This window comes from Aythya ferina (genome assembly GCF_964211825.1).
Source record: "Aythya ferina genome assembly, chromosome: 24".
NCBI classification, from domain to species: domain Eukaryota; kingdom Metazoa; phylum Chordata; class Aves; order Anseriformes; family Anatidae; genus Aythya; species Aythya ferina.
Window position 1 is genome coordinate 41,948 of NC_140322.1, and position 12,043 is coordinate 53,990.

Consider the following 12,043-nt stretch of genomic DNA (forward strand, 5'->3'; position numbering starts at 1 on the left):
CACTGTGGGACGCCCTGCCATGGGGAAGGCTGAGGTTGTTGGTGTATTAAAATGATAGTGTCAGGTGCAAGGATGGTCACCGAATATTTTATTCTGGAGAGATCAGATTTTCCAGGCTACCTATTCAGAGTATGCAATGCAATGACCTTACGAGTGAGGATGTTAACAAATTAATTGTGAAATGGGCAGGACAGCTGCAGGTTTTTCTGGGGGAGAACTGCTGGTTGGATTTATATATTTAAGCCATACCACGGTGGAAAAAGTAACATTAATTCCTTGAAGCAGTGAAGAACTCCCCCTTTTAGAAGAACAAGTCAAATTACCAACCACGGTCTGAAGAGTCTCTGTTAATTAACAGTGTTCACCTCTGTGTCTGTACACTTCCCCATTTTAAATGTAAGCAGATGTGGCATGGTTTTTGGAGTTACCTCTTCAGATTTTTATTTTTCCTTTCATTGTACATATATAATGTCCTCAGGTTTATTCTAAATGCTAAGTTCTACCAACAGGAGAGATCAACAGCCATGTATTTTCCTAATCATAAAATTGAATAATCCCATGCAGTACGTCTTACTGATCTATGGAACAATCCAGGGCAAAACAGTGAGATTAGACACATGAATTCAGGGGGGAAAAAAAGAGCACAGACTATTTACAAACAACAGCTGCACAGCCTGTCTCTAAAGAAAAGGTCTGTGATCTTAAGTGTGCTATTCATAACGTCACCAAAGCAGAAGCTCTGGTATGTAATTGCTTTCCATACGGCAACAGCTTTGCCAGTGTTTGCCTCCTACGTACTTTGTACAAACAAATCTTTTATTTCAGCGGGGGACCGTGCTTTAATTTTCTAAAGGTAACAACTGCACTTAGAAGAGGCACAGCACTGCCTCTTCATTTAGAAGACCTGCTCATTCAGCCAGGTCAAAGATACACCTTTTAAGAAAATCACAGTAATTCCAAGAAAAACATCTTCCTGCAAAGAGCTTTAATGAAAAGAGAGAAAATGAGAGCCTGGTACCTACAAGGAACATCTCTGTAGCAGGCAGCAGCTGCCTTCCTTCTTTAGTCCTTCCTAATCTATTTTGCAGCAGTAATATTGGAGGTGCAGAAGACGCTGAGTCTTTTCCCTAAATGGAATGCAGATTCAGACCACATTATGAACAACTGTCACAGGATTCTATGCCAGGAGTTGTCCTCATCATGTGAAAGCCTAGGAGAGAGAACATCTCTAGTCCTTTTGCATAAATCACTCTATCCCAGAACAAGTAATCAGAGACTGCTTTTAATAAGCTCTGAGCACCAACAACAGGCCCCTCTCTAGGTCGGCAAGGGATGGGAGCAGGTCAGTACAATGAAGTCAAGTTTGGAGACATAAACAGAATTACTGGCAGAAGACATTAATGGTTACTATCAAGCTGACTATTTTAGCCATCTGAATTAAGAGCACAGCTCTTCGGTTTCCCAAAGATTCACTAATGAGCAGTTATGGCAACAGCAGATCTAAGAGACATACACTTCTCCTCTCAGCACCAATAAACAGGCAGAATTAATGCCTGTGTCTGGGAAAATGTGCAGTATGGCTACCAGCTGGGAATAACAAAAAGGAAATAGCATCTCAGGGGTTTGGTCATTGACAGAAGATTAATTTTTCCAGTGGAACATATTGCAACTCTGCAGAGACAAATGTAGAGGGGAAGCTGAGCGGCTCACAAAGGAATTGGGATAACATGGAAGATCAGTTAATGGGACAAACATAGAAGCCTATTTTCTTTCTTCATGGCACCAAAGGACAGCTCTGGTTTAATGGGACAACTGCAGCCACCCAAGATGCTTTGTTGGCAAACTTTTCAAGACAAGCCCTGTTAATTAGCATTAGACATGCTGATCTGGCAGTTATAGATCAGGGACTGCTAACAGCTGGTGTACTCTCACTGTCTCAGATGATGGCAGCCATGCAACTGCCTGTCACTTACAATCAGATACTCACAAATTACTCACAAATACTAGTTAGAAAGGTCTGGAGGGATCTGTGCAACATGACACAGGGACACCAAGTAATGCATGATCCAAAATCTGCTTAAACGATATAAAATGTAATCCACTGACAGGCTAAAAAGAGCTTCAGAAAAAAGAAAAAAAAAAAAAGACTTCCCTTTGACAGAGAAACATTAAATCCAGCTAACCTCCCTCACGAAACCAAGCAAATCCTTAACAGAGTGGAAAGCTGTGGTCAGGGATCTGTGACAGACCAGAAGAAGCAGCCTTTCTCACGTAACTATCAGAGGGTAAGCCCCTTTGGTGGCACAAAAAGAGGAGTACAGTCTCTTCACTGGGTAAAGAAGTAGCTGTGTGTGTAAAGCAAGACAATAAATAATCTTTCCCTGGGAACACTACCTCTACTATTTTCTTGCTCTTTCCAAGCCCTTTCCTAATTGTTTCTCCCTTTTCTATATCAGGGCACTAATTGTTTTACCGCCAGTGTCTTCATGGCTGGACAGTGCTGGGTTCCCAACAAAAGAAAAAGTATGTATACTTGTCTCACTGTTTTGCACCAAATTGCACAACAGAGCAGGTACCATGCTGACAGGTATATGAATGCACACAAGCAAATGCATTCCTAAATCTTCAGAGGATCTAAGCATATGCAAGCCTCTTCCAGTGGTTTCCTATTTGCTACCGCATTCTCAGGAACCAAGTCTCACAGGGCTTCTGCTCACAGTCATCCTGTGCAACTCCCAAGGAAGCCCACAGGCTAGGTGATGACTGCAGGATAAGATCTTAAACAGATATGCTGATTTCTAGTATCTGTGTGATGAACCACATACCATTATCCTCCCCTGTGAAGGAAAGGCCTAGTTCTCTTTCTGGAGGTAAGACGCAGCTGGAAACAATGCTGATGGAGTAAGTGTATAATTACTATATTTCATCTTCCAAATCAGGTTGCATTATCTAATCACATTTATAACAGGCTTCCTGACAAGACATTTCCTTGGCTTGCTGCTCTGACAGTTACTATTCCTTCTTAAAGAATAATGGAAAGATTTAAATGCTACAGGTGGGACTGAATACAGACTGATACCTACGCTGCACCCAGTTCCCTGTCACTGGGCTGAGAAAGTTGGGATAAAGACCCTGTGGCTTCTCAACTCTGTTCAGGACTTTGCGGATGTTCATCACCTAGGAGAGATGAGAGATGAGAACTATGTTACTTATCTGCTGAAAAGAAACACCCGTTTTCACTGTCCCTGAGAACTCTGTAATTTATCAGTGCCAATCCCTGCCTGAACAAGCACAGCAGCCTGCAACATTGTGAATCATCATGCAAGTGGAACTCAATGACATGGCTCTCCAGTGCGAGGTCTGTGATGGAGAGACCTTCCTGCTGGACTCCTCAGCACAATCTTTGTCCAGTTCTGTGGACTTCTAAAAATGATTCTAAAAATCCTGCAAGGCCCTAGTTCAGCAAGCAGCAGAAGCAGTTTCCCAATGCTGGTCCAGAAGAAATCCTAAGGATTTGGGATCTGGGTGGAAATGTATAGGATGCGGAGAGTGATTTTGTCATGATCCAAAGGGAAAGGAGTGGCAGGAATGCATGACTCACATAGTACTTCAATTCACCATGCGGTCACTTAACATGACGAATTTGCTCTTTTAATTTCAACAACAGACAGCTGCTTTAATGTGCTAGCACAGCCTTACTTATACTCTATAACCTCCCTTGGTTTCACCCCCATTAAATTCAACAGACCTTTCCCATAATGCATGAAATTAAGTGGTAAGTAGCATACATATTCTACCATAACCTACAGCTAATAAACTCTAAATCTTTTATGAAATCAAATTACTTGTATGCAAAAGTTGGCTACAGACTTAAGATGGTATTTCCACGTAAGTCATCAGGCTGCATAATATTTAGTATGCCATGCTACTAAAATTCAGTAATGACATGTTTGAATAAAAGACACAGATGGACTTTATTCCTGCTAAAATCACACAAGTCCCAAGCTGCAAGTTAATGAGTTGATCTGCTTCTCTGAAATCATTTCGCACAGGATGGGCTGTTTGAGCCCTTATCATCCTGTTTTCTCTCTTAGAGGGTATCAAGATGAATGGGATACGTTTTCTGTGGCACACACCAGACATGGTCAGCTAATAGGAGTCCATTAGAAAAATTCAGCCTTTATCCCTCTACAAGCTTAACAGGCAAAGAAGAAAATGTGTTACACTGGGGTCAGTAGCTTGACTGGCTCAAAATGCCACAGTTTGAACCTGGAATATGGATGAAATTCTGGTTTTCAATGTTGCATCTTCTTGTCCTTGTGTTTTCAGTGCTCATCTCTCCTTTTCCCCCCTCCATCATTTCTTTCCCATGCACTTTCTTTTCATACCCTGTCCTGGTCCCTCCACTGGTCTTTTCTCACCTACCCCCAACTCTCCTCTGATCAATTTGTCTTTATCACTGTTCTCAAGCATCTTTAGCCTGTCTCCTTTATTTCAAATCAACAGTCTTTCTTTGTCTTGTCTACAGAATTTCCTAGGTTTCTAGCTTCCGTTCACACTCTGCTTTTCTCTCCTGACCACTCCTCTGTAGCATTCCTCTTGCTTTCCACACACTCCATGATATTCTTCACTTTGCTTTCCAAGCTCCTTCCATCTCTTTCTTCCTCTCTTTTCCATAAACTCTCTTCTTGATTCAGAACTGACAGACCTGCACTGGAAATACCCTAGAAATGGACCGTTCTGAGGCTTTTACTGGCAATCCCAAAACCACTGTCTGTTGTCAACCCACTGTGGAACTCTGGATAGGCCTCATTTCTTTTAAGCTCATGGAGGTAGTTTGGATTCAACCTGGAACAAACTGTTGCCCTCAAAGGCCATTCTCAGGTACGTACAGTGAAAGCTAATGACCAACTGGTATCCAATGGCATATTTACTAAATTGCTCTCACATGCACTACAAGATCACTTGTGGGGGGGAAAAAAAAAAAAAAAAAAAAAAAGCTCAAGGTAGTGTATAATATTAATAGATTTTCAGTTACAAGTTACATAGAAGGAATCCAATATGCCAGCTGTCAGGACTGTCCTACACACAAAACCTCAGCAGAAATCTTGTTGGCTAGAGCATAACGAGCTACTGCTCGAGCATAATGGCTTTTTAGAGCAAAAAGGTCTGTGAGTACAAAGAACTACTATTAGGATGTAAGAATTAACAATTATATTCAGTTGAGATCCAACATACAGCTTTATTTTGGCTGTGCCCTTGTCTGAGTAAGTTTCTACTACAATGCCACACAACTGAGACACTGGGAAAAATGTTCCTATCTTCCCCACAAGTGATGGGAACATGCAGGTGAGGTTGCTACAGCGAATATAAATGGCTGAAGAAAACACTGGAGTAGCTGCCCTCCAAAGCCAATTGGTCTGAAGTCGAGTGACCTTTACACCCTGCAAGATACAGGTTTCTGGACCCATGTCCCACTCTGGAAGATTTCTCCTGTGTAAGTTGTACTAGTACTGGGGAGAGAGGACACTGCTGCCATACTCTCTGCTGCAGGCAAACCAACTTGCTGCTTTGCTCCAGCCCTGCCCCCATGAGTATGAACAGACCATTTCATTAGTCAGTTGGGAAGTACTTGCCTTTTCCGCAAATACCGGGTTGCCAGAGAGCTCTGTGAGATGCAGGAATTCTAAGTGCAAGGTACCAAATTCTGCTAAGATGCTGCTTCCGGCAGATGCCCAACCCCAACTCCAACTCATGCCACTGCAAGAAGAGAAAAGGGAGCCTTCATTGCCAGGAAAACACAGCCAACACCTGAGGTCACTCCCTGCCCCAGTGCAAACCGTGCTTTTGCTATGTGCATGCAATGCACATCAGGTGTCGACAAGGGCCATGTAAAGGACATACATAGATTTTTAGGACTCTACCAATACTAGTGGGATGGAGCACTAGCTTTACAAAGGATTGTTTAGGATAGGACAAACAGACTGCACATACTGGGAAACTGCATTTTTTGTGGGAAAGTAAGCCTTCCCAAAGAGCTTAAAGGAAACTTTGAAAGAACATTCACAAGCTGCACTATACAAGACACTGTGGGATAAAACACATCAGTAAGTAGCCTCGACTGAACTTACATCTCAAACATCCCACAAAGCTGATATTTTACATAGAATCCAGACTGTCCCTAAGCACCTTGTTTCAACAAAATTTCATCCTCTTTAGTCATATACAACTCTGATATTCCCAACATATGCTTGGTTTCAGGGGGATACAGCATACAGCAACATCAGTGCTAGGAGAAAGTCGCCATTGGTCAAACCTGACTGTAGTAAAAAGCCACTGAGAATCTTAACATCTACACAGAACAAATCTAACTCTGAAAGTACCCTACCGGTACTCATCTTGCAAGAACAGGAAGGACAGAATAAAACTACAGAAACTGGCGAACAGTCTGAAGCAGCCAGCTTTACAAAGTGCCTCTGATCCTACTTCTGTGTATCATTTCTCACTTTGTTTTTTCCCCCTCTCACCCTGCCAAACCCATGCACGGATGGAGAGAAATCCTCCTTGGAGCAAAGGAAGAAGCCAATTCTGGGGATGAGGAAGGCATCCCTTGTCCCTTTATCCTCAAAGTAAACCAAATAAAGGATATGGAAGGGCAGGGGCTCTTCCAAGCACTAACAGTGTCATTCACCTCCTTCCTGGATTTGCTTCTACATTCAACCATTTCCTTCTTGTAGACCACTGCTACAGATGACAGCTCTACACCTCTCTGAAATTTACACAGACAATAAGGTGACCTATGTCCTTAAGCCAAAATAGGCTCTGCAGGTTCTTGCTCAGGGAAGCTTGCCCAAACTATCTAAGAAGTGATGTGGCTTTGATTTTCCTGTCTCTGCAAGTGTTGCTTCTGGTTGGTACTGATGAGGTAACAAATTTCCAGTGATGGGGAGAACACTAGATGGCGTCTGAAATCTTGTCTATGAAACCAGAAATGTTTCTGTTGTTTACAGGAGGCTCAAACTAACAACCTTTCTGAGGGGAAAAATGCTTCCCCCTCCATGTGATGTACGGAAAGCCATCTCAAGTCCAGAGTTATTTGTTTCGCCTCCAGACAAAAAGAGTCATGAGATAAGCAATATGTTCACTCTGTTTCAAATTGTTCAGTCACAGCCACACATCAGCCTTCCCTGCAAACCGTCAGGATGCTGTATCACCAGCTTTTCCATCAAAACACTGTCTGCAGATAAAATGGGTACCCCAGTAACATCAAGCATTTATGGCTGAAACCCCTCTGTCCAGTCTGACCAGGTTAATGGTGGTATTAATACCACCATTAATATATATTAATATTAATACCATTGATAAGAATCAATTTCTTCTTTATTTACTGCACTGGAGGGAGATGGTAGGAAATACAATCTCACAAAGCAGAAACAGGCTTCTGAGCTAGTTCAAATTAGTGTTTGGAAGCAGCCAACTGAGGCTGTATTTGTTGTGACGGGGGGTCACACAGCAGCTGACATGACTTTCCCCTGGGAACCTCTGTCCCACACATGCAGCAAGCCACTGCCTGCAAGGACCATGCTGACAAGCATCTAAGCTCTGAGTGACAAAACACAGTAAAACTCAGGAAAAAGTGGTCTGGAGGAAACGGAGTGTCTGCACTTTGTCTTGGGGTTAAAGAGGAGCCTAAAATGACCCCTTGCAGGAAAACATTTTTCAGCATTACAGACTGAACAAACTGGATCTTCACACCTGCCCTATACTACAACATCTCAACACCTTTTAAAGGACCTTGGTCTTCTAGACACAGGAAAATGCCCAGAGCTCTCTTTATTCTCTTTATGCCCCTTTATGGGTCTTCATTAAACATTGTCCAGGGCAAGCTTGGACTGAAAATGACTGTATCACCTCTTTCTCTCACAGAGATCCAAAGCAGTAAAACAGTGCCAAGTCAGAGAGACTAAGCAAGGAGGAGGATGAGTAAGGTTCTGGAGATGCAGAGGTTTAGGGAAGCTGTGAAGGACAGCAGGGGCCAGTGACCTGGAACAGGAAGCGTCAGGAGAGAAATCACAGTGTAACACACAGGCAGAGAGCACAAAGCATCAGCTTGAGAAGACAATTTACTCTAGGACCTGGCAAACAACATGGCAGTTAGACCAGCTGGATGGAAAACAAGCCTCTATGAGATATCATTCTGGAGCCTGTGTGAAAGCACTACAAGAGTACCACCGGGGAGGGGACACCTGCAAGGTAACCTGTTAAGAGAGAGAAGACCAGCTAGCTATGGGAAGAGGGGGACATGGGCTTTGTACTTGGGTCCTCAAAAATGTATACTCAGAATTGACTTAGTGCCAGCATTTGTTTCACTGAATGCCATTCCTATCCACTCATAAAAGCTTATCCGCACCAAAAGCCTACACATGCTGGAAGACTGTCCTGCTTTTCAGTTGACAATTCCCTCTGGAATTAGCACAACCTTGCAAAAGTAGAACTGGGGAGACAATTCCTCTTGCAAAACTTTTCTGGGTTTTGTTTCGGCCCCAACATTTGGGTTAAACATCTGTTCTCACAGCATCACCTCTCTTCCTGCTGCTTCCAGTTCCACATGCTATCTCACACTGAGTAACTCCCTTCCCCTTTGGGTTTACAGCATGTGGCTGTTCATCATGTTTCTTCACTAGTCAGACAGCAGATTTAGCTCACATCATCCTTGTTTCTATATCAATTGACACTCCAAGCCCTCACAGCAGCTTCACAGCTGACGCCAGAGCTCAAGTCATTAATATGGGTTCCGGGTTGGGGGTTCAGTTTTATTTTGATTTTCTTTGCCCTTAGACAAGGTCATCAAGCAAAACATTTTGGGAACGTCTAGGCAGGCACAGTCTGTTTCCTTTGTCTTCACAAAGGGCAGGGGAGGGTTTTTAAAAGGTTAGTCTATGCCAAATCTTTATCAGCCACAGGAGAAGCAAACATCTCTTCTGTAAAAATACGATTAAAGTCTTGGTGGTGGCTTGAATTTTCACTGGGGTCACATGCAGATGAGACAACTCAAGGGTGACAGTGATATTTGAGCAATGGATCAGCATGAGTCAAACATGTGACAGCCTTGCACTTCACAGAGATGGGAACCAAACAGGAGATTTGGGCTAAGAGATGAATAATGATTTTCATGGCTGCTGCTCTGAGTTTTGCGAGGATGAAAGGCTTTTGTTAACACACGTTGCCCACTGTCTGCGTTTCAGCCAGCATGCAGCTTTTACCCAGGGGGATTTGTTAGTAGGCATCAAAAGGAGCCAACAAACCCTTATTGGCAGGGAACACTGCCTACTGGAGAGAATCAGAGACTGGGAGTCCAGCCTGCAGGTTGGCTTCTCTTTGCCAAGTGACCTTCAACAAGCTATTTAATGCAGATGTCTTAAAGATCACCTCCAGCAACAGACTACCACCTATCCTACATGAAATATTGTGACTCTAAGTGAAGGATACACACCTGCCTGAGTGCTGCCAGCACGGAGAAAACTACATGATCTGTATATTCCTCCCTTTCTAGTAGCAAAACTGTCAGCCAGTCCCATCCAGTTCCTTTCCCAATTTCCCCAAACATGGAACACAGATAAATTCACATGTATTTAGTTGGGCACGTTACAAAAAAAATATATACAGGTCTCCATGTTATGTGCAGACTACAAATAACCTTTTAAAGAAAATGAGAGTGAAGAAAATGCTATTGCAGCAGGGAGCCCTGCCAAGAGGTAGAGGAAGAAACTGTGGACAGTCCAAAATTAATAAAACACAGCTGGGTTTAATTTGAGTCTCCTGCAATCTCTGCCAAGGCACCTCTTGGTTTTGAGATGGCAAAACAAATGTCCTTGAAGAAGAGGGGAGCACCTCTGAGGAACTGCTGTTGTTCCTGCTTGGGTCTTGGTCTTTTACATTCAGTGTTAAAATGATATGTTTGTAAGGACATGTGTCTTGCCTGCCCAGATTTATGACACCACGTGGGATACCAGTGGGGGTGTTAAAAGCTGGCAGAAGTTTCTCTCCAAGTTCCAGAGCTTTACTCTTGAAGACCTGTTAAAAGAAGAAGAGAGGATCAACATTTGATGGACTGCTTGCAAATACTAGTCATGCTGGATTCTTTTAAATCCAGTTTTTCACATGCCTGATTATAAAAAAATGGAAGCATTGCACCATATGAATCTACCATTTCAGATATTCTGCTGCCATAGATCCACTGCACAACAGATCTGAACCAAAAGTCATAGTGAATTGTGGTGTCTGTATAAACGTCCTCTAAAAATCTATACTAAGCCAGACCCAAGGTCCCTGTCAAACCCTCAACCTGTATGTGAGTAGCCAGAGCTGTGGAGCTCACAGAACACCCCAAATACCTTAGCAGCAAATTTCAGTTACCTGAACTGAACAAAAGAGTACTCTTTTGAGACAAATTCTTACATTTTCCTAGTGTGCACACACAGGAGTGGTGAAATGACTGAATTAAAATCCAAAGAATCAGATTTACGACATGGCTTTTCCTAGATGGTGTTATGTACTGTAGCAAAAAAAAAAACATGATTTCCAACAAACATTCTTTAACTTGTAACTAATTTACAGGAGGGATTCATGGTTTAATGGCTAAGCTGTTCCTTTTTCTAATCACAATGCCTGAGTTTTGAGCTTTCAAATCAAATTATAGCTTATGGTGGCTCATAGCACAAAGCTGCCATACACAATTATTCTGGGACAAACTGCTGCACGCACTAATTTTTGCTTCAGAGATTAGACCTGATCAAGGGAAGCTTGCAGGTGACTTAAGAGATTAAGTGGAAGCCTTTTACTTCTATCTCCACTGTATCAGCCCAAGCTGTCATAGTAATTCTAAGAAAGCAGGAATTTATTGCTCCAAAACTGCAGCACTGAAGAAAGCTGAGATCTCCTGTGAGCTAGCAGGCCTTCGATGCACTTACAGGGAAGCAGGAATTTGATTCGGATGGGAAATCCAGGAGACAGAGACTTGCATTTTGCCTTTCAGCCTGGTGACATTGACTAGGTGTATGACAGGCACTGCCCTGGCTGCTGTGTGTTGCTGCTGACTGCACTTCAAGAGGTCACTGTTGGCGTTTTATGGTTTAATGTGGTTTCTTTTTGCTGTTGATCTGAAGCCTGTTGAAGTTGTCACTGAGAGGCCCTGAGTAGAGGCACTGAGTCTTTTAAAGTTTTCCCTGGTGGGGTAAGGTAGAAGTCATTCTAAAGGTAGAAGTTATTCCTGGAACTCATTTAAAATGCAACTGAAGTAACAGAGCAGCTCCCGTGTGTGACTCCACGGTGCCACCATGCAGTGATGAGCCATCCAGTGCTATTATGTTGGACAGCACCGAGCCATGGACAGTGTATGGCACAAGAGGTAAACTTATATAAAAGCCAATCTTACAGTTCCTTCACTCACAAAACTCCTCCTTGAAACAGAGTTTCTGCTTGCCTAAGGCTTCTAGGACAAACAAATAATCTCCTGATCTCTCTATAGCCAACTATAAAATTCCAGTCCAGCCATATTATAAAACAGATTATGGCATTAAGCTTTGGCCTCTACAGGGCTGGAGAGAAAGAAGAGAAGTGGCAGTAAATGACTCCTGTTTCACGCAGAACTGCTGAAGGATGGGAGCATCCACTGAATGGCTGCTCCACACCATTCTACAAGAGGTGCTGTGACCCCCTAAGACATGTGCTCCTGTCCCTACTAGGCAAACGGACTATTTGTGGAGCTATATCACTTTGGCATGTGAGCTGGCAAGATTCAGGTACTCTGCATGGCAGTTTGACAACCCCTTCCTTCCTTGTGCCCCACGGCACTTTATCTTACAAGCTACTGCAACAGAGAGACTGTCCAGACAGAGTTTGGAGCAAGGGCTACTAACCAGTTGCCCTCCTTAGTCTGAGGCAGAACCTGGAGTGATGTTTGATGAAATACTGCCAAAGTTTAGAATGCAAAGGAACAAATGCAAAGATCACTGCACATGGCATTTCACTGGGGAGCAATGCG

At 43.1% G+C, this 12,043-nt stretch overlaps 1 protein-coding gene across 3 annotated transcripts in view; it reads right to left on the reverse strand.

Annotated features, from left to right (window-relative positions):
* Positions 1 to 12,043, reverse strand: part of MAN1C1 (mannosidase alpha class 1C member 1) — a 36,803-nt gene that overhangs the window by 5,506 nt on the left and 19,254 nt on the right. For all 3 annotated transcript variants that reach the window (XM_084496963.1, XM_084496964.1, XM_084496965.1), the window contains 3 exons: positions 9,980 to 10,074; positions 5,637 to 5,760; positions 3,084 to 3,177 (listed from right to left, as the gene is read on the reverse strand). In XM_084496963.1, coding sequence (XP_084353089.1) covers positions 3,084 to 3,177; positions 5,637 to 5,760; positions 9,980 to 10,074 — 313 coding nt within the window. The remainder of the gene's footprint in view (positions 1 to 3,083; positions 3,178 to 5,636; positions 5,761 to 9,979; positions 10,075 to 12,043) is intronic.